Genomic DNA, 24,269 nt, shown 5'->3' on the forward strand with positions numbered 1-24,269 from the left:
AATGAATATTCCAACTATGATTCTTACTTTAGATGTGGAAAAGGCATTTGACAGGGTTGAAATAAGTTTGGGTTGCACAACATTTTTATCAAATGGCTTCATGCAATGTACAAAACATCAAGAGCAGAGGTCAGGGCAAATGGGACCCTGTCAGTTTTTTTTTTAGTTAAATCAGGGAATGAGATAAGGAGACCCTCTATCTCCTTCAATTTTTGCGATCTATATAGAACCCCTTGCAGCATATATTAGAGCGACTAATGAAATAGAAGGTGTGAGGATGCCAGAGGACTGTTATAAATTGGCTTTTTATGCCGATGATGGGGTCTTTTATATCACAAAGCTAGGAAAATCATTACCAGCAATTATGCAAGTCATTAACAACTATAGTTCGGTGTCAGGATACAAGCTAAATATACAAAACTGTGAAGCACTGGTTTTAGGTCCTCTTGCTTGTAGAGAATCGAAAAATGGATATCTATGGAAATGGGATATGGATAGGATTAAATACTTTGGAAATGTGAAACCAAAGAACATCAAGTTATTATATCAATTGAACTTTAACTTGAATCAAATAAAATCAATATTTATTTACATGGCACTTTTCATACTTTTTACAGTTGCACAAAGTGCCTTACAGAAAATAAAAGCAAAACAAAAAACAAAAACAAAACATGAGCAACAAAGAAATACCATGAAAACCCAAACCTCCCACCCCTGAAAATATACACACAGAGATACACACAGATATACAAACTCAAGCACACACATAGCCAAACACACACCCAGACACATACACTAGCTGTTGCTGTGGAGACATGGCTAGGCACCGAGATCTGAGGTGAGGAGGAATCTACCTTTGGGGGCCGAAGGGGGCACTGCCACAGGAACCCCCCCAGCCCAGGCAGACAGCAGGCTCCACACCACGGTGTAGAGCTCCCATCGGTGGACCAGAGACAATTCCCGGTGTGGTCGGCCCCCTGGAGGAAACAATGGAAAACGGAGGGGCTAAAACGGTAAAATAAGATCAAAGGACTAAAAGCTAAAAACTGATGGAATAAAAACAGTCAAAACAGTAAAATAAGATAAAAAGAATAGAGGCTAAACACTGAGGGAGTAAAAACAGTCAAAACAGTAAAATAAGATCAAAAGGAATAGAAGCTAAAACTAATAAAAAAATATAGGAAGCATAAATGAATTAGAGGGAATTGAACAGGTCATTTAAAGGCCTGATTAAAAAGGTGGGTCTTGAGCCTCTTTTTAAAAACATCAACATTCTCTGCGGCCCTGAAGTTCTCTGGCAGGCTGTTCCACAATCGGGGGCCATAATAACTGAATGCCTCCTCCCCATGTGTTTTGGTTCTTAGTTGTGGTGTGGTTAAAAGGCCAGCATTGGAGGATCTCAGGGTCTGCGAGGGTTGATAAGGTAAAAGTATTGCAGATAATTAAGAAGGCCCGAGACCATTAAGACATTTAAAAACTAGTAAAATAACCTTAAAATCGATCCTGAAGCGCACTGGGAGCCAATGCAGCGATTTTAAAGCTGGTGTAATGTGCTCCTGCCATCTGGTCCTCGTCAGCATGCGTGCAGCTGAGTTCTCTAGTAATTGCAAGTTGTACATGTTCTTTTTGGGAAGACCAGAGAGCAGAGCATTACAATAATCTAAACCACAATAGATAAAAGCATACATCAGCACCTCCATGGGGGTGGACAACAGATAAGCACATGTGTGGTGTCTCAATAAAATCAATACCCTTCTGTACAGTGAACAAAAAAAAGACACAAGGAATTTGACAGTACATTAATCAGACTCACTTTGGATACTTGAGGAAGTATAAAGAGAAATTGTAAAGTGAAAAAAGACCTAATGGTACTGAAAGAGATATAAGAAGATCTTGAATTCTGTCCTAATAAACATGATACAGCCTTCAATATATGGGCACAGAAGGGACTGACTATATTTGGACAGTTACTCGATGAAAAGAACTATAACAATGTTAGTGTACCACATCAAATTTCAGCAATCTATGATATTTTAGAAAATAGCCATACGCAACAAGATACAAGGGCAAAGTTAAAATGGATAGAAGAACTTAATAAACACATATCTGGGGATACCTGGAGGGAAATTAATATAAATGTACACACAACTACAACATCTCCTTATTGGAGAGAATATGCATGGAAAAGACTATCACGCTATTTTATAACAACAGTGCAACAAGCTAAATATAATAATAAAATATTATCTAACTGATGGAGGAAGTGTGGTGAAAGCTATGCCAACTTTAGTAATATCTTCTGGTTTTGCCCATCATTACGATTATTTTGGAACAATATTCAGAAAGAAATACCATTTTTAATGGTGTTATTCACTTGAATACAGACTTCATGCTAATACGCAAAACGGTCGATGAAATACCAAATGCAACTGATAAATATTTGTTAAGGGTACTGCGTTTAACAGCACTGGAACAGATAACAAGAAATTGGCTTATAAAAACATGTCCCTTGATGGATAAATGGAGAGAAATGGTTGGACAAATATATCAGATGGAGGAATTAACTTGTAAAATAAGGGGACACTTGAAACTTTTTGAAAAAGTGGTCTATGTGGTCAATGTATTATTATATGGTAAAAACACAATGAATTGACACAATGACTTTCTGCTTTCCTTTATATAATTTCTCTTTCTTTCTGTGTGTGTATACAATTTTTACGTCGGTCCGTGGGTTTTCTGTCTGCTTTGTCATACTGCTGCAGACTTTCAAAGAACAATGCTTTTGTATGAATTCAATGTTGTATGTATGGATTATTTCAAAATACTATAATAACCTAAACCTGTATGGTAAATATTGGTATCACCCATATTAACTTACATCGACTGTCACTTTGACTAAAGCAATCACTGGGTGTAACACCTACTCACTTATTGATGTATAAAAATGTATAAATAATGTTGTCATATTTACATATTGTATATGAATGGGTAATGTATTTTAAGATACCATGACAATAAAGTATTAAAAAAAAACAGTATTTCAAAATTAATCAAGTATTTATGAGTTGTTCTCTAATTTTTAACTCCACTGTAGTCTTGTATTAAGTGTGTAAAGAAGTCAGTTAAATTTGGAGGAGGAAGTCTCATGGTTTGGGGGATATTTTCTGCAGCAGGAGTTGGGCCTCTTGTACAGCTACATGACAGGGTGAATGCAAATGTTAATGTGAACCTCCTTCAGCAACATGTAGTACCTTCACTGCAACTATCTCCCAACATCAATGCAAGACAATGCCCCCTGTCACAGTACAGTACAGCAGTGGTATAGCTTCAACGGGTATTCTATCAAATTATGAACAGTAAAAAATAACAAGAATAACAATAATTAATACTTTGTTCTCTAATTTTAATCTCCTCCCTCTCTCTCTCTCTGTATATATATATATATATATATATATATATATATATATATATATATATATATATGAGAGAGAAAAGGGGGAGAGTGAGAGATACTTATTTCATAATAATAATTATTATTATTATTCAGTAGTACATACAGTAGAGGACAGACCTTGTGCATAAGAGTAACTATTGTTATATACATGATATACATTATATTATATATGAAAATCATTAAAATAATTAGAATTGTTATTGAGGTACATGTGACAATTAATCATGATATACATTACAAGCCATATTGTTCAGCATTATAATGTATTGTATTGAGGATGTAAACTCGGCAAATGAATGACTTCCTTGTACAATGATGTGGAATTGCTGTGTATGCCTCCAGGCTTTAGAGCAGAGCTTGGAGAGCCTGGCCCTGACCAGCTTTGGGGTGATGGACACCACCCTAGAGGAGGTTTTCCTCAAAGTGTCCGAAGAGGACCAGTCCCTGGAGAACAGTGACGCTGGTAAGAACATGTTCCTCCCTTGTGTCTCAAGATAGGTCAACAGCTTCACAGAGTTTTGAGCTTTCATAAATTTGTCAGAGCGTTCTACAATAATTGATTTCTGCAAAATGTGTACTCTTAAATTAAGCTAAGACTTCATATATTTTTTAGTTATTTTCTTTGGCTCCAGGCTGAGATGATAATCTACTCCTTCTCTCTCTCTCTCTCAATCTGTCCCTCGGTAGACATGAAGGGTTCCCCAGGGGGCGGCTCGGAGGAAAAATCCTCAATGGGTTCAAGAGGCCTGGTGGGGCCACAGGGTGAGAGTATATCTTCAGTGAAGAGTGAGAAGCCGGGGGTGGAGCAGAGTAATCTGGTGATGTGCTCCAGGCTGAGTCAGAGCCAGTCCTCCCTGAAATCCTCCTCGTCCATTGGTTCAGTGAGGGGGGATGAAGGAGGACTCTATGCAGACTTCTATGGAGATTATTGTCCACTCTTTGACAACGGCCAAGAGTCTGACTCTGCCAGCCTGAGGGGTAAGACAACAAGATAGCAGTTGTGCTGTGTCCGTCACTGGGTCTCATAGGCTTAGACTTCTCTTAATTAATCCCTTTGGGATGACTCCCTCAAGGAAGTTGAATTTCCAGCAGTTTACAAAAACAAAATGGAGGTATAAACAAATACAGTATATGATAACCAATAAACTCTTAGCTAAATAGATACAGAAAGTATACAGTATATACAGTAAACAATAAACTCTTAGTCAAATACATATGAGGTAAGAATACAGGTGAAATCAAATTCACGGAAAATTAAATCAGATAAGTTCAATGTAGAGGAAATGTATAAGATAAAATATGTATGACTGTATATGACAGAAATGAGCAGTAAGATTCGATTATTGTACTTACGTGGTGGATAAACACAAAGAAAAGAAGAAGAAGTGTCTAGGTATGTAAGTGTAGATTATTAATTGCACATTGAGTTGTAGAGTGTGATGGTATTCTGATTGTATTCAGGAATATCCAGACCTTTTATAAGTCATCTAGGTACAATATGAAATAGTTCTTATTCCTTGTGATTCCCATGATTGTTGCAACTCTTCCCCTCTCTCATTTACCTCTTTATCAGACTTGTGAAACAGCCCAGCCATGACAAAGGGCATGACATATACTTGAACTTGTGCTCTCCTATGGTTTCTGTGAGGATGATGTGACCAAAATTCCGCTCCAGGTTCCGTTCCTTTCTCCCGATCCCTGCTGAAACTCTCTATGAATTCACTGACTATGTCTTGCTTTTGCCAAGCTTTAATTGCCTTAAACTCGGTTTTTAATACTAATTAACATCACAGCGCCACTATAGAGAAGCTTGTCAGTGTTTTAACAGCTCTTTTACAAACATTCTACCCTCTGTAGATATAACAAGCTGGAACCTTCTTCTCTGCCGTGGTCAAATGAAGAATTAAGGAGCCTAAAGCAATAATGCAGGAAGGAGGTGGAAAAAAAGATAAAGTTTCTGTGTCAGTGTCATCCTTGCCTCTCTAAAAAATGTAAAGTCCACTTACCAGTGTACAATTAAAGAAGCAAGGAACAATTATGCTTCTGGGTTACAATCCCAGAATACTTTTTAAACCTATTGGGCGACTGTGGCTCAGTGAAAGAGTGGGTCGTCCTCCATTCGAGAGATCGGCGGGTTGATCCCCAGCTCCCCCGGTCCACATGTCGAAGTGTCCTTGGGCAAGACACTGAAACCCGGAATTGCTCCCTGTGCTGCGCATGGGTGTGTGAATGTGGTGTGAATGTCAGTGTGAATGGGTGAATGTGACAAACACTGTAAAAGCGCCTTGAGTAGTCAGAAGACTAGAAAGGCGCTATATAAGTACAAGACTAATAACCTATACATTCTGTGATTGATCGCCTGCCTAGCAGCCAGTTGAATCAGTCCTTCTCTGTAATGCTTGGAAATGGCTTTTTCTCCTGTCCTCCTTTGTTTTGTGTGGTCTCCCAAGGTTGATTCCCACTGCTACGCAGATAACACACAGCTGTCCTGTCTCACTGAAACTAAAAACTGGATGTCGAAAGTTTTGCTGCAGTTTAACAAATCCAAATAAAGAATTATTATTATCACCCTCTTTAGCCCCAGCACTAGTAGCTGTTAGAATCTCTCCTCTAGTCTGTGTGCCTTCTCAAATAATGTTCAAAAAGAAGCCTGCAACCTTGATGTCGTTTTTGACTCTGGTTTGTCCTTTGATGCTCAGATGATTAAAGTGGTGCAGTACTACTTTGCACAATTGAGACAGCTAATAAACATTAGGTCATTTCCATCTTCTACAGACTTAAGCCCTATTTGGATGGAATTCATTTAATGTGGGGACGTCGGGTAAGGTCATTTTTACCAGAGGTTTTAGTCCTGTCCAAATGTGCCGTGTCAGTAATTATTCTGGAGGATGTCAATGGAAATAAGGGTGCTTTCGACATTCTGTAAAACAGTCTGGAAAAAATCCCTCAGGTAAAACTAGTCCCGTCTGAATACAACCCTCTGTAAAACATATGTTGATATATCATCATATCCTGCCAATACGTAGTTTCCACATATTTTTGATCATGGAGGTGCTTGAAGAAGCACTCAATTTTTTTTAGATAATCAATTCTGTCCCTTAGGTTAATGTTTACTTAATTTTGTGATATCAGTAATCTACTTAGCACGCAAATGGAGACAAGGAGATGATGTAGTGTGTAAATCGAGTAACCCCTCCCACTCCTTGTAGAATCAGGGATTTCTTAATCCTGTGCATCTTGACCATTTATATTACAGATGTCCTGAGGTAAAGGTATTACCCCACGTCCCCACATTAAACTAGTCCCGTCCAGACAGGGCTTTTGAAAAGGTCAAGTTTTTATCTCCTCTGGGCTCTATAACTGCAACACACTGTATTCTGAAAATCAACAGTTGAAACATAGGAAGACCCCAGCTCTGGTTACCTATGAGTTTTAAAAATGATATAAAGCTGATTTATAAAGCCTTTAATAATTTGGCTCCTATATGTGAATTGCTAATTCCCTTGTAGGGCCATGATAATGCTTCCAAAATCTCGACTTTTGTAATCCTGGGCCCTCAACTGTGGAACTCAAGCGAACTCAGTTTCTACTTTAAATCTCTTTTTAAGACTAATCTGTTACTTATGGCTTTTTCTTAACTAACTTACTGCAACTTTTTTATTATTGTATACTGGTATATGGTAAATTCCTAGCCTTGTGAGCAGGGTTCTAAATTAAAACCAGCGTAAGAAACCATGGAAACGAACGTCACTTCCAACAGTAAACACAACAAAGAAGAAGACGAATGAACAGAGCCGAAGTAGGAAAACAGATTGGAGGGGAGAGAGTTAGCTAAAGTTAGTAAAGTAAAGTAAAGTCAAAAGTTCAGATTAAACTAAATGACTAAAGAAAAGGGAGTAAGCTAACGTTAGTAAAGTAAAGTCAAATGTTCAGATTAAACTAAATTACTAAAGAGGAGAGAGTTAGCTAATGTTAGTAAAGTCAAAAGTTCAGATTAAACTAAATGAATAAAGAGGTGGGAGTTAGCTAATGTTAGTAAAGTCAAAAGTTCAGATGAAACTAAATTACTAAAGAGGAGGGAGTTAGCTAATATTAGTAAAGTAAAATCAAATGTTAGGATTAAACTAAATGACTAAAGGGGAGGGAGTTAGCTAATGTTAGTAAAGTCAAAAGTTCAGATTAAACTAAATGACTAAAGGGGAAGGAGTTTGCTAACTTTAGTGAAGTCAAGTCAAAAGTTCAGATTAAACTAAATGACCAAATAGGAGCGAGTTAGCTAACGTTAGTAAAGTAAAGTCAAAGGTTCAGATTAAATTAAGGGCGCACTCACACTGTCCTTCCGCACCGCGCCCCGGGCTTTAGGGTACTTGTCCCCCCTCCCCTCTCCCTCCGCGCCCCAGGCCCGTTTTTACTCACACTGCCTGGGCCTCGCGCAAATGCGCAAAACAGCCTCTTGCTGTCCATACGTCATCACGCCGTAACACGTCACACGCATTGATTGCCGCCATCGCGATGCGTCGCTTTGTTTACAAATCTTTACATAGACCTCGGAGTTTTGTGCGTCTTGTCGACTGTTTTTGAATATTTTCATCCGACCAAATCTGCAGTAAACGTGAACCTTTTGACGCCATTGTTGTTGTTGTTAAATGTCCGCGCATGGTCCCTCCTTCTTTTTTCTATGTCCGAGCAGGCGCACATAAATTAAATCAGAACCGCCGTAGGCCTCGTGCTCGTGCTCGTACATGTGCGCGCGCTCGTACATGTGCAAACGGGCTCTACAAAAGCCCACCTCTCAGGTGTGCGGAAGGACAGTGTGAGTGCGCCCTAAATGACTAATGAGGAGGGAGTCATTTTACATAAGTAAAGTCAAAAGTTCAGATAAACTCAATGACTAAAGAGGAAAGAGTTAGCTAATGTTAGAAAATAAAAGTAAAAAAATCTGATGAACTCAATGACTAAAGAGGAGGGAGTTAGCTAATGTTAGTAAATAAAAGTCAAAATTTCAGATTAAACTATATGACTAAAAGAAGGGAGTTAGCTAATGTTAGTAAGGTAAAGTCAAAAGTTAAGATAAACAAAATGACTAAAGAGGAGGGAGTTAGCTAATGTTTGTAATCTAAAGTCAAAAGTTCAGATTAAACTAAATAACTAAAGAGGAGGGAATCATTTTATGTAAGTGAAGTCAAAAATTCAGATTAAACTAATTGACTAAAGAGGAGGAAGTTAGCTAATGTTAGTAAAGTAAAGTCAAACATTAGGATTTAACTAAATGACTAAAGAGGAGGGAGTCATTTTACATTAGTAAAGTCAAAAGTTCAGATAAAGTCAATGACTAAAGAGGAGGGAGTTAGCCAACATTAGTAAAGAAAAGTCAAAAATTCAGATTAAACTAAATGACTAAAGAGGAGGGAGTTAGCTAACGTTAGTAAAGTCAATTCAGAAGTTAAGATAAACTAAATGACTAAAGAGGAGGGAGTTAGCTAATGTTAGTAAAGTCAAAAGTTCAGATTAAACTAAGGGCGCACTCACACTGTCCTTCCGTACCGGGCCAAAACCGTTTTTTCAGCTAAAGCCTTGTGCGTTTGAGCAGTGCCGTTTGCACATGTACGAGCATGAGTGGCGCACGTGTACGAGCACGAGCACGAGCACGAGCATGAGCACGATGCCTACGGCGGTCCTGACTTCATTTATGTACGAATTTATGTAGAAATTAGAAGGACGGACCATGCGTGGACATTTAACAACAACAACAATGGCGGCGAAAGGTTCACGTTGGTGTGATGCGGAGGTGGAGTGTTTACTGTAGATTTGGTCGGATGAAAATATTCAAAAACAGTCGGACAAGACGCACAAAAACTCTAAGGTCTATGGAAAGATTTGTAAACAAAGAGACGCATCGCGATGACGTCAATCAATGCGTGTGACGTGTTACGGCGTGATGACGTATGGACAGCGAGAAAGCATTTGCGCAAGGCCCAGGCAGTGTGAGTACAAACGGGCCTGGGGCGCGGGGGGAGAGGGAGGGGGGACAAGTACCCTAAAGTCCGGGGCACGGTGCGGAAGGACAGCCCTAAATGACTAAAGAGGAGGGAGTTAGCTAATGTTAGTAAAGTAAAGTCAAAGGTTAGGATTTATTAAACGACTAAAGAGGAGGGAGTTAGCTAATGTTAGTGAAGTCAAACATTAAGATATAACTAAATGACTAAAGAGGAGGGAGTCATTTTACGTAAGTAAAGTCAAAAGTCCAGATATACTCAATGACTTAAGAGGAGGGCGTTAGCTAATGTTTGTAAACTAAAGTCAAAAATTCAGATTAAACTAAATGACTAAAGAGGAGGGAGTAATTTCACGTCAGTTAAGTCAAAAGTCCAGATAAACTCAATGACTAAAGAGGAGGGAGTTAGCTAACGTTAGTTAAGAAAAGTCAAAAATTCAGATTAAAAATAAATGACTAAAGAGGAGGGAGTTAGCTAATGTTATTAAAGTAAAGTCAGAAGTTAAGATAAACTAAACGACTAAAGAGGAGGAAGTTAGCTAATGTTAGTAAAGACAAGTCAAAAATTCAGATTAAACTAAATGACTTAAGAGGAGGAAGTTAGCTAATGTTAGTAAAGTCAAAAGTTAAGATACTAGGGCTTTTCCCTGACGAAAAGATGCTTTTTCCCCCCTACAGATCAGGCAGTATACACTTTTTTAATTTCATCCAATCTAAACACTGGGTGTGTATACTGTATGTTATAGCTATAACAAATAATGAAAACATGGGGGCTCAGTGGAAGAGTGGGTTGTCCTACATTCAGGAGATTTGCGGTTCGATCTCCACCTCCCCCGGTCCACATGTTGAAGTGTCCTTGGGCAAGACAATGAACCCCAAATTGCTCCCCCTGCTGCGCATGGGTGTGTAAATGTGGTGTGAATGGTTACATTAGAATAGGTGGTATATAGATGTCCACTGACATCAGTGTGAATGTCTGGGTGAATGTGACACTGTGAAAGCGCCCTGAGTAGTCAGAAGACTAGAAAGGCGCTATATAAGTACAAATCCATTTACCATTTTTACTGAAGAAGATTCTCTGACATAGCCTACTTTGTAGGAAATGGGGTTTGATGTTCTATAGGGTCAGCTTAGCTACATTTCCTACCCGTTTACTAGGCCTAACGTTACATCAGTGATTTCAGCACTTTGATATGTCAAAATAACAGACTTAACCAAACACATGTTATATTTCACATTTAATTGAAATTACCTCTGTCAAAGTTTGCCGTGTTGTATTTGGGGTTACATACTCTCTAGTCTTCCTTGAGAATTTTGGAGCTGGAGGAGCTGGAGGCGCTGTTGGTGTTCGGGCTTGGGTCACGTCTTGGAAGGGGTCAGTAGTCTGTCCCGTTTCTTGATTACGGTTGACGATAGGGTCGGCACTTTCCTGTAACTTGTCGGTTGAGGTTGATCTGCTGGGCTAGTTCTTTTCTCTGCTTCTTGCCATCTTCTAAAAGAGGTGCACTCCTCCTCTATTCTACCAAGCAAGCGGAAGCAACGCATGCAAATCCGACCTGATCACGACAACGGTAGACCTAATTCTGTTAGCAGCTCACTAAGGCTTTTTTCTCTTGGATCCTTATGTTAGAATAAGGACCGAGCACCTGCTTTTTTTGCCTTTTATCCACAAATTCTGTCAGGCCTGGACTAAATGGAGGATCCAGATGCAATTCAGAAACAAAAATCAACAGGCTTTTATTCTGGAATTTCCGGCAACAAGACAGAGTGAAAACAAATTAGGCTATTAAACCTGATCCTGACTAAACCAGCAAAGGAGGGAAAAAGCAAAAGGAAAAGGAGAGTCGGAGAAATACAAAACTAATCCTGTCTAATCTAAATCTTAATGAATAACAGAAAACACTTTCAAGGATGAAAACAATGCTATAAGAAAATGAATAAACTAGAATTACAAAAGAATACCTTTCCTAATACTCTGAGATTCTCTCCTCTCTGTCATTCATGCCTCATCAATGCATGTTATTAATTCAACTTCTTCCCCGGAGTTGTTTGTGCTTTGTCATCTCGGAGGTCTCTGCTGATCGTGGTGGTGCCTACTGCCGTAGTCCTGTGGATCACTGCTGATGGTGGTAGTGCCTGCTGTCTTGGTCCTGTATATCAGGTCCCTGCTGATGGGGGTGGTGCCTGCTGCCGTGGTCCTGTGTGCTAGTCTCTGCTGGTGCTGGTGGTGCCTGCTGCCCTGGTCCTGTGTGTAGTTCTCTGCTGACGGTGGTAGTGCCTGCTGCCTTGGTCCTGTGTATCAGGTTCCTGCTGATGGTGGTGGGGCCTGCTGCCCTGGTCCTGCGCGCACGTCTCAGCTGATGGTGGTGATGCCTGTTGCTGTGATCATGTGGTCCTGTATGCAGGTCTCTGCCGATGGTGTTAGTGCCTGCTGCTGTGGACCTGAGTGTTGGTCTCTGCTGATCGTGGTGGTGCTTGCTGCCGTGGTCCTGTGTGCTGGTCCCTGCTGATGGTGGTGATGCCTGCTGATGCTTCCTGCTACTTCAATAACTATTAGTCATTTATTCTGTCACTAGTTTTATAAATTATAAATTATAAAATCTGTAGCCAAAAAACAAAACAAAAAAACACCATCAGTGGTATGTCTTGCTGTACCGTAGCTGCTATTGCCCCTACTCATCATTTTGTCATAATTATTTTCATTTTCATGTTCTGTCACCTTGGATGTGCATGTTCCTGCTGTTCTGCTATGCAGACTGCCATAACATGTGGGTCATGTTCACATTACTATAGATATTGTTATAGTTACTGTTACTCGCTGGCTGCTTGCATCCCTGGAAGTGTGTCAGTCTCTCTGTCTTTTGTCTATCTTTGTGTTTCTCTCTTTCTCTCTCCTTTTCTTCCTCCCCAACCGGTCAAGACAGATGGCCGTCCTCCACAGAGCTGGGTCTGTCCGACGTTCCTGCCTGTTATAGGGAAGGTTTTCGTTGCCACCGTACTCTATGGGGGAATTGCTGGGTCTATGCCTACTCTGTAAAGTGTCCTGAGATAACTTTGGTTATGATATGACACTATAAATAAAATTGAATTGAATTGAATTGAATACAAATTGACTCCGAAATGGAGGAAAGCAAAAGGCTGAACTAAAAACTGTGAGCTAAGCTACACTATTCAAAATGTTCCAACCAGGAATCACTCATCTTGAGGCGAAAAAAATGACAGAAACAAAAAATCAATGAATTTCAAAATTTGACAAGACAAGGCAATACTTAAAGGGAGACGCAGACTTAAATACACAGAGGGGTAATGAGGGACAGGTAGAAACAATCAGGAATCAGGGAAGACATCAGACTGGAGACACATGAGGAAGGGCAAGTGACCTGAAATGAGAGAAGAGTCAGAATTTCAAAATAAAACGGGAAGTACACGAGACAAAACACCCAAGATTCACATTACACAAACGGCAAATATCCTCTTACCGACATGTTTACTTTATGAGCTTTGCCTCAATGCTCTGTTCGTACGTCATAGGCTTTGTTGATCTGATTGGTTGATTCACCTCGTCTATCACCAACATACAGTAGATGGTGAAGGACAGATGGTTTATCCAATCAGCAACCAGTATTTTTGCCCCTTCCCAAAAGAGTTCCCAGATGGATATACTGAGCAAATGAGAATCATGGGAATTAATCCATCTGGTGGAGGTTAGTAAATTCTGGAACTTATTAACTTGTATCATGTTTTTATTGTAACACACTTTATACCTTACTGTAACTAGTTTTCGAAAGATGCTATATAAATAAATATTGTTAAAGCACTTCTCAGTACACACCACATTCACCCACACACATTCTTACACCGATGGCAGAGGCACCTGCTCATCAGGATCAGGATCCAATCCAGGATCTAATCTCATACATACATAGATGGCACATAGATTAGTAGATGACATGCTCTACCTCCTGGGCCACAGCCGTCAAAGACAATGAGTATCTAGTTTTCCAGTCAAAGTTACAAGTTACAACTCTTGTCAAATGCAGGATAGAAAGCAATGGATTGACACTGACTATTGATTACATATTAAATTTAAAATGTTAATAGCAGGGCATCCTGGGCAATATGGATGGGCATACAGTATATCAGTAAATAATAACCATCAACTATTCAGCCAAGTCAGAGCATAAATAGTATTATATATTTAAAAATGTATAAAGGGAAAAGTCTGAGGTTCTGCCTCTTAGCCATTTCAACTGGGATGCTAAGGTTGGGGACCTAAAGCCCAGTTCAGACCAAAGATTGGTGACGAGATGAGTTGAAACTTGCAACTCTTACACCGTGCAGGTCTGCAACGTTCTGAAACCTGCCAGTTCACACCAGTGAGACGAGGCGAGGCGGCTTATAATTTCTGTAGCATTATAATATGATAGTATACACTATAGCATTGTTCTGGATTACAGCACTCCCTCTCTCTTTTTCTCTCTCTCTCACACACACACTGGTTGCACCTCCTTCCAAAACGGCCTTTTTGAACCAACTGGCAGTTTGACTAGCGGACTTTGCTGAGACTTAATTGGCTGTTGAAACAGATGACATGTGTTATGTTCTAAAACCAGCTGCTGGTGACTAGACAAGCTGAATCTCAGGCAACAACATCAGCCAGTTTGAGTCCAGGCGAGAAGGGTCAGTCCACACCGCTGCAACTTTCTACTGCAACGTTCTAAAACTGTTTCACCTCGTTGGAATCTTTGGTCTGAACTGGGCTTAAAGGGAACTTCTTTATGCCTACTTTGAATTTGATGCCAGCAACCCATTTCAAAAAATTGTGACCATGGCAAACAAGACTGGAAAAGTTGTGAAATGCTACAAGGAAACAGCTGGTCGAACACAATGAATGAGGTTAACTGGCAACATGTTAGTAACATGACTGGGTATAAAAAGAGCATTCAGAGAGGCAAAGTGTTTCTGAAGTAAAGATGGGGAGGGCTTCACTACAGTGCTGGAAAATAGTGACACAATTTAATATGTTGAATGAATATGTTTCTGTAAAATTGCAAAAGAATTTGGGGGATTTCATCATCTACAGTTAATAACATAATTTTAAGATTCAGATAATCTGAAGAAATCTCTGTTCACAAGGGACAAGGCTGACACCAACATTGGATGTTGGTGATAACAGACAGATTGTGTAGTGGACATCACTGCATGGACTCCGGAACACTTCCAATACCATTGTCTGTGAACACAGTTTGTCACTGCGTCCACAAATGGCAGTTGAAACTCGAGAGGAACCCGTATATAAACCACATCCAGAAACACAGCCTCCTTCTCTGGGCCTGAGCTCATTTTAGATGGACTGAGGCCGAATGAGAAACTGTCCTGTAGTCGTCCTGTGGACAAGTCAACATTTGAAATTATTTTTTGAAATCAGAAGAGAGGGACCATCCAGCTTGTTATCAGTTCAAAAGCAAGCATCTGTGGTAGTATTGGTGTGCATTGGTGCATATGACATGGACATAATTATGAAGGCTCCAGTAATGCTGAACCATATACAGTATATACTGTAAAGCTATATAGCTTTTGTAGCAACATACAGTGTGCTGCCAAATAGACGTCTTTTTCAGAGAAGAACTTGCTTATTTTAGCAAGACAATGCCAAACCACATTCCGCACATATTTCAACAGCCCCCTGAAACTGTTTTGTGAATTGTAACTTTTGTGGATATTTTCATTTAGGTATGTGTCTAGTATGTCATGGCTGCTTTCCTTGACTGAAATGTCTTGTTGCAGTGTTGTAATATTTTTCCCATATTTGTTGTGTCTCTAAAGTGAAGACATCTCAATCAGACTTCCTGAAAAACATTATATGCCGCTGCACTGCAAAAGATGTTCTGTCAAGTCTGCAGAACAATCCAAACAGCAGGCATGCATAGTACTGGCCATTCATTTCAACTCGTCTGATGTCTCCTTCACCTCCAGGGGATGCAGAGAACCCCTCGTCCCCAGAGCAAGAGGTCCTGGATGGGCAGGGCAGCTTCAAGTTGGAGGGCTGGTGGTTAAAGCTGAGTCAGTTTCATGGCCTCATCGTCAAGAGGTTCCATTGTGCCAAGAGGAACACCAAGGGCCTCTTCTCTCAGATTCTCCTACCTGCCTTCTTCGTCTGTGTGGCAATGACTGTGGCCTTATCTGTGCCGGAGATTGGTGAGATTTTAAATATATGGTTGATAATAGGTTTGTATCCAGCTTCAGGACAAAGAAAACACATATTTTTCTGTCTACCTAGGGTTGCAAAATTCCAGGAATTTTCGAAGTTGGAAATTTCCAACTTTCGTGTGCGTTCATTGTTTCAAAGGAAGACTGCAAGGTCGCCCACAGATTCACTGATGCAGACATGGAAAACACACATGCAACATTCTTCTCTGCGTCCAAACAGCAAGACCTAATGGAAACTTATGAGGAATGGAAGACAGTCATTAGAAAATAGAAAAAAAGAAAACCTATTTTATTAAACTACGAAAAAAGGGGTGACAGGCAATATCAGACCGACGTGTAAGTGGTCAAAAAATATACACTTGTCATTTGTGTCACGTCATTTTCACAAATGAACTAGTGAACACATTTCATTCCTCTCTCTCTTTCTGTTTGTGTACATCAAGTTACACTTTTACCAGTTTTATTAATATACACACACATACAATGGACCTCCTCTCTTATATACGTACATTATTTATGTCTATATATACTGTGCACCGGAGCTTAAAATTGCTTAATACTTGATTTATCCTAAAATATTGTTAATTTTTATTGTTCAGAATTTGATAGAATATCAGCTGTGGCTATAACACTGCTGAGATGTGCTGAAGTCATTCAAAGCAAGGGCCTCTACACATTCATTTTTTAATCCTATAGCCCTAAGAAAACATTGTTGAAATCTTCTCTTTTGACACAGTGGTTACTGTTCTCTAATTTTACTCACGTTTTACTCACGAAGTGCCTAGGTTATTTAAAAAAACATGCTAGGCCAGCAGTGGTATAGCCAGAGATTATTCTATCAAATTCTGAACAATAAAAAATAACAATTTTTCAGAATAAATCACAAATTAATACTTTGTTCTCTATTTTTCTCTCCAGTGTGTGATTTTATATATATAGTAGAAGCTTATAGTGTATACTGTCGTGATCTACTACAGATTTATCTTCTGTTCAGCCACTCCATTTTGATAATTAATGAAAATAAACTATGAACGCTTAGATTTTTGAAACCATTCTTAGTTTAAAGCATTTTTTCACACCTGCCTAAAACCTTTGCACAGTTGTGTATATGGGAGAGGAGGCCTTCGGAAATCACCTCATTCAGAAACGGAGACAACATTGTGAAACATGTCAACGGGACCCTTATAGGTCTATTGCTCTCATTGAATCCTCATTTGCAACTTTATTGGTCATTTATAGTCCTTCCAACAATTACATATATTCTGTTGCCTATATTTAATCGTAGTCTTTTTAACAAACGTCTGACAGCAAAATGACAATCACATGAATGATTCTAATGAGGTTGCCTAACTGGCTCTATGCAAATAAAATTATTAAAAGACTATTTAACTGACAGTGTATCCCTGGTACTTTCATGCAGGTTAAAACATTTAAAGTCGGAATGACTGCTGACTGAACAGATAAAGCAGCAGGATGAATCAAGCCTGGCTGTTAGCCTAGACTGGAGCAGAATTAACAGCACAGAAAAAATCTCCATGGTAATGAATGTGCCTCTGCTTTTGTGCAGCTGAGTCATGGATAAATTAAACCAGGATAATCAGAAAAACATGACTTAATCCCTTATCTAGGTTTTGTGCGACAGCCCACAGATGACATCAAGATGACACCACAGGGGCAGAAGCTGCTGAAGAGAGAGGAGAGAGTGAAAGATGTGTGAGCGGACGAGATAAAGCGATCAGAGCAGAGGAGAAGTAAAGTTTATCAAGAAGAGTGTGAGAAGATATCAAGTGAATGTACAGCAGCTAGAGTTTTAAGTTTGAGAACAAGAAGAAGTCCCCTGTTTCTGCTGCTGAGTAGAGGTTAGCTCCAGATACTCTGGCGAGAGGACAAAATAAAAGTGTCACCTGCTGTGATCTCTGAAAGTCTGGAAGCAGGAGAAGCTAACACTGAGCTAATGTCAGATATTTTACTGAATTTTGTTTTAGTGAAATTCTCTAAATGAACTTTGAGATGACTACTCATATCATTGATCGTATTTACCACCATAATTATAATTGTCATATTCTATCACCTTAGCTGTGCTTGTTTCTACTATTCTACTATATTAACTGTCATAACATACAAGTCATATTCGCATTATTATAGATATTATTATAGTTACTGTTACTTTTGTCGTTGCATCTCTGGCATTGTCTGTCTGTCTGTTTGCCTGCCTGTCTGTTTGTCTGTCTTTGTCTTCATCTGTCCATCTCTCTGTCTCTTCTCTCTTTCTTTCTCCCCAACTGGTCAAGACAGATTGCTGTCCTCTGTAGAGCTGGGTCTGTTCGATAATTAATATTATTTTTATAAAAGATAGTGCGACTTGTTGCTGCTCAAGGGGGAATTGTTGGGTCTCTGTAAATCATGAATAAGTCATAGAGTGTGGTCTTTACCTACTCTACATTTAAAGTGTCCTGAGATAACTTTTGTTATGATTAGGCACTATAATGATTACGAAACTTTAGTTAGTCACCAAGAGGCTGAACAGAGGAAAGTTGCTTGATGCGCTGGCTGTCAATCATGAACTGCATCTTTAAATGTTTTTTAAAGTTTATTATTCAAAGTTTTTAAAAGGTACACTGTACAGAAAAAACAGTAAAAATAGTGCAATGGCTCAATAGCAAAAGTGTGCAATAGCGGTCAGCAAAAGTAGTTGTAGAAATGTTGTGTTTTGCTAAGATGAATCCCAGGGGCAGCAAGTACAGTAAAAACAGGACAGAGCCCAAACTAGAGCCTTTGAGGGACTCCACAGTTGAGAGGGACAGCCGTAGAGAAAAACTCCCCTAGGTGAACTGCGAAACTCCTATCAGACTGATAAGACTCGAACCATTTTAGGGCAGTACCTGTGATACCTACGCACTGTTCTAATCGTAACAAAAGGGTCCTGTGATCCACTGTGTCGAAGGCAGCTGACAGAGCTAGGATCACAAGGACAGCAGAGTTACCTGCATCAACAGTTCAAATAAGATAATTAAAAACTTTTAAAAGGGCCGTTTCCGTACTGTGGTGTAGTTTAAAGCCAGACCGGAATTTTTCATTGATGCCATGGAGAGTTAAAAATGACTGCAGCTGAACATAAACTACCTTCTCCAGAACCTTAGACAGAAACGGTAGCTTGGAGATGGGTCTGAAATTAGAAAGAACAGAAGATTCAGATTTTTCTTTTTGAATAGAGGCTGTACTACAGCATGTTTGAAGGCAGCTGGGAGACAGTCTGAACTGAGGCAAGTGTTTATATGAACAAGAACACTTGAGCCATAGTAGACTAAAGTAGGCTATCTTTGCTGGCTCTGTCAAGGTTAAAAGAGTCAAATAGTTATCAGTCTGATCCATGGATGTATGAGGTCTAGTAGCAGCCTACTTTGTTGTTCTCTTATATTCCTCATCAGCTAAAAGCACAACATGATTTTCTGATGTCTTTATTCACGGTGAAAATCTATGGAAAATCCACCTCTATCCAAAAGAAATTACTTTGCTTTTGTTGTGTGTGAAAGTACTCATGAGAAAAAAACAAGTTTGAAAATATATATTGACGTGCAAAATAATCGCACCCCCAATGTGTAAAGGCCATTATATAGATTTGATGAAGCAGTTACAGAAACTATTCTTCAGCACTTGCTGACACAATAAATAAAGAAAAAAGAAAACTGCAACATGATTATTAAATCAAATTGATCCAGCTTCACATGTGCCAATCCGGTAAACTCAAAATGCATAAATACTGCATAATACCAGCAGCAAAGTGCTGTATTTTAGAAATACATTATAGAACTGTTTACATAATATATTCTCTTTTGTATTAACAATAAAAGTTTTTGTAGCTATGTCGTTATCAGTGGGCTGTGGGGGAATAACGCAGCAATTTCCAATTTCTACCATCTGAAATCACAAATAGCACTTTATGAACCAAACACTACACAACACAACACGACATGTTGCAGTAAGAGTGTGATACGAAATTAGGGGAAAATGAACAACACAAGCGACCGGTATTACAGCTTTGTCAGCCATTAGCATGGAGCTACATGTAGAAACAGCAGCACGTTCTATCTGAGCTGTGTGTAGCTGGACTTGGTGGGTGTGCCCGGCGTGCTCTGCCTGGGGAAGATGACCTAACATGGTGACAGCAGATCTGCTAATGGGGGGATTAGACTGGTTGCCCATGAACATGTTTACCGCATTATTTGAGACTTTGGTCATGTTTACCATCAACATCCGGCATTATAACAATATATAACAGAAATAGTATAGTATAATAGGTCCACTTTAAGCCATACTGTAAAGACTATATATTATAACTATTATAACAATTTTAAACATAAAAAAATGTTAATGAATAAGCCTTTCTGGTGCACTGAGCAGCTCATAGCAATGAAAACATGCTAGGTGATGTTCATTGTCAGTAAATGTTGATGCTTTGCACTGATTTTAAAGTTAAAGAAAGAGTGCCAGCCAGTGGTACAGTGGTTAGAGCGGCCGCCCCATGTAGAGTGGCTGAAGTACCTTGAAGCAGCGGCTGTGAGTTTGACTCCGACCTGAGGCCAAAAATATAATTTAAATAAAAATGTTGCCCCAACAGGTGGATGAACATTCTGTTTGTCTTGTTTACAGGAGATTTGCCACCCCTGATCTTGTCTCCATCTCAGTATCATAACTATACCCAGCCTAGAGGCAACTTCATTCCCTACGCCAACGAAGACAGACCCCAATACCGGTAAGATGACGTTTGAATTATTAAAAGTGTAAAAACTGTGCTGTTCAAACTGTGAAGTCATTGTTCAGCCTATAGATAAGGATCTGTTTAGAAAAGAATAAAGGTTGGTCATTGCTTTTAGGGAAAAGTCCTGAAACATGACAACAGATCATAGACTATAAATAATAGATGTGGTCCCTATGATGTCACCCAGAGGTTTTTTAAGAGCCAAAATGAAGCTCAAAATGGGGGGCTCCCAATGGCTCAGCATCAGACACTGCAAGCTGGAGGGTCTAACCTTAGTTGGAGCAGTTCTGGATGCAGAGTCCAAACCTGGTGCTGCGGTTTGCGCCTTAACTTTATTAATTTATTTAACCTTTATTTTTACAGGTAATCTTATTGAGACACAGGGTCTCCTTCTCAATTGAGACACACAATGGCAAAACAACACAAAGTTACAAAAGAACAAGACATTCATTTACACACGTTATAAAGGTGATAAGTGCAAAGTGTCATGGCAGTAGTTTATAATTGACAAGAAAAAAAATGCAGACCCCCACAGATGATCTTCCCAAATTTTGTAAAAGAATTTTAAAATCTTATAAAGGAATCATGCTTGAGCTGCTACTGTGTCTAAATGAAAGTCTCCAACCCAGTCAGTTACCACCACAAAAAGAATCAAATTATGTGGGAAACACTGCTCTTGAGAACAAGCCAGATGAACAATTTGAAGTAAATCAATTCACCTGAATTTAGATTATGCAAATAGATAGATAGCTGATAGAAGTCCGCAGGGGACTAAAATGTATGTGTTGTTTTGTATCAACGTTTTGCAAGATTATTATCTTGAATATCACTGCTGAGAAAATTAAAGCTGCAAGCAGCAGTGAACGGGCCCTTGCACCCGATGTATGTCTGGGAGGTGGCTTTCGATATTGCGAATTTCATGTAACTCTGATTAACTTTGTCATATAAGTGTGATTTCCAGTTGCCAGTAGGTGGCACTGTGTCTGTTAGTCGATATTGGCATGTAGTTGTCCTCAGGCCTTGACTCTTACCATCTCTTGGAAATGTGGTGCAGTTCGGGCAATTCATGCAAGTTAAAGTTAGTTAGTAAGTTAGTTAAGTTAGTTCAAGTTAGAGCGACTTCCTGTTTATGGGCGGTACAAAATGACTGCCATGCCATTACCCAACATACACAAAACATGCATTGTGTTTCTTTACATCAAGTGTAGAACCCACAATATAAGTTTCATGTGAATCGTTAGATATTTGTTATTTGTCCTGTTGCCAGTAGGGGGCGCTATGCTTATGACTAAATATTGAGGTGCAGATGTGTTCTGGGGTCCGTTTCACAAAGCAGGTTCAACAAACTCTGAGTCTAACCCTGAACTCTGAGTTGATCTACTCTGAGATAGGAAACTCTGAGTTTTCGGTTTCAGAACAGCTGATTTGCGTTAGGTTGATCAACTCAGAGGAGTTTGACCTGGAGTTAAGCGCGTGCACCACAAGTAAAAAGGGACAGCATCAATGGAGCCCTGATTCGACGAGTCTATATTGGCAACGGGGAAGGGGAGGGCTACGCTACAACTGCAACTATAAATATTAATGCGCTCATACGGTGAGTTTGAGCATGTTTTTCGCCGAAAGTGTAACACCGCTGCTGCAGCAAAAGAGAGGGAGACGGTGTGGGAGAACATTGCTGCTCGGGTCAGTGCGTAAGTTTAAATGTAGTCCTGTAGCAACACACAATATCTGCTGGGATATGAGAGCATGACTTTGGTTGTTAATGTTGGAAATGTAAGGACGGATGAGGTTGTGTATGTAAATGGTGGACTGTGATGAAATAGTGTTGTACGATTCAGCACCCCTGCCGTGAAATGCACCCCCTCGCATTATGGGTGATATTCTGGATCAGAAGGCTATATAGGAGTAGTTTATATACCGGTAACCCAATTAAAAGCACACACTTTTGAACCTATGAATTGCAAGAAAAGCTGGGATTATATTTAGGAAACGCTAAGTCAAATACATTCAACTTGCTCAAAAGATCCATTTCATTCATTTTGTAATTATGGCTGCAGTATATTTCCACAGAACACACAAAAAGGTGTTGTTTTGTGTTCGCTATTACCCAAGTTTGTGATTTTAAACTCTTTAAAATAGTTTAACGACTGTAAGTAACCAGTGTTCTGGCCGTTGTGGGTTACCAGGATATATATATACATATATATATATATATATATATATATATATATATATATATATGTATATAAACTACTCCTATAGGTCGAAACAACAGCCTTCTGATCATATCATATCACCTATAATCCGAGGGGGTGCATTTCACGGCAGGGGTGCTGAATACAACTACGGTACCGCTGGAAATGCAAGAGCGTCTATGTCTGATAATGATCTCCCGACGGAATATTTAATTATCTGTGCAGTAATGCTGCACCTTCATCCCCGGGATCGTTATCAAAAGGACATGCCATGGTAGTGGAAATATTCACCACCTAATATAACTTCTAATGTAGGCCTACTGACTGATTTTTATACGTTGTATAAAAAACTCCCTTTTGCAAAAAAACGCAGAGCAACACACAATATCTGCTGTGATATGAGAGCATGACTTTGGTTGTTAATGTTGGAAATGTAAGGACGGATGAGGTTGTGTATGTAAATGATGGACAGTGACGTGAAACGGTACCACTCAAAAAGATAATTGCCTGGAAATGCAAGAACATCTATAATCAATAGTTTGATAATCATCTACCGACGAATATTTAATTCTCTGCGCAGTAATGCTGCACCTTCATCCACGGGATCATTATCAAAAGGATGTGCCATCGTAGTGAAAATAGTTGCCTGAATAGTTGTCTGATTTTTGCAATGATTTTCTGAAAAAACAGACAGAACTATCATACGCCAAAACTCGCCTGCTGACTAAATGAAAGAGGAAATCAAATGCCGTGTTTGGCTGAAAGAGGGCGAGGACAGAGAGAAACTCAAGGTTTTCTGAGAAAAACCTGGTCCCGACCAGGTTAGGTTCAGAGAGCATGTTACCATGGTAACATATGACTATACGTAAATATTGTCACATAGATGTGTTCGGACCGAGAGTCCAATCATGCCTGAGAAGTTTGGGACAGATTGGACAATGTATGGTCATAAAGTGTTAAATAACACTTCCTGGTTCATGGCGTGCATGTGAAATAATAACAATAATAATAATGATAATAAGAATAATAATTAAAGCTGCAAGCAGTGATGGACAGGCCCTCGCACCTGGTGTATGTCGGGGAGGTGGCTGGTCGCCGGCACTCACGACAGTGTGCTTTAGATATTGAGAATTTCATTTAAATCTGATCATTACGTATCACATTATCATTTTAAGAAGGAAGAATAGTAACTAGGTTCATTGGCCAGGTATATCAGAAGCTTTGAGATCGACTACGGAGCCCAGGATCAACTGATAGCACAGAAACGACACAAACACAGTGTATTATTTTAGAACAATGATGCTTAAATTTATTACAGTATGGGGAAGACGACACAATTACAACTCTTACCTGTGTAAGTATATATAAAAAAAACTAATAAAATAAAGTTTGCAGCTGCTTTTATTCTAAAGTTCAGTTCATTCAGCACTGTATAGGTGGAAAATCAGTCCCACCTAACTCGTCTTTGAAAGGTGTGTATGTGTAACTTTGTAAAAGGATTCAGGTTTCGCGGCGTCGTATCTCTAAGTATCTTCCGGGGTGTGGCTCGCCATCAAACTTCGACTGGCTCCAACATCCAGGTGGTCCAAATCTCAATGGGTCCAACGAAGATAACCTGACTTACGATAGGTAGGATCAGGGCATTCCTTTTAATTT

The 24,269-nt window shown here is 39.4% G+C and overlaps 1 protein-coding gene across 1 annotated transcript in view; it reads left to right on the plus strand.

Moving 5' to 3' along the window:
• abca2 (ATP-binding cassette, sub-family A (ABC1), member 2) overlaps positions 1–24,269 on the plus strand; it is a 423,663-nt gene that overhangs the window by 278,847 nt on the left and 120,547 nt on the right. The window contains exons 25-28 of the mRNA XM_083912406.1: positions 3,797–3,917; positions 4,142–4,432; positions 15,426–15,647; positions 20,310–20,412. Coding sequence (XP_083768532.1) covers positions 3,797–3,917; positions 4,142–4,432; positions 15,426–15,647; positions 20,310–20,412 — 737 coding nt within the window. The remainder of the gene's footprint in view (positions 1–3,796; positions 3,918–4,141; positions 4,433–15,425; positions 15,648–20,309; positions 20,413–24,269) is intronic.

Source organism: Echiichthys vipera (assembly GCF_963691815.1).
Source record: "Echiichthys vipera genome assembly, chromosome: 4".
Lineage (NCBI taxonomy): Eukaryota > Metazoa > Chordata > Actinopteri > Perciformes > Trachinidae > Echiichthys > Echiichthys vipera.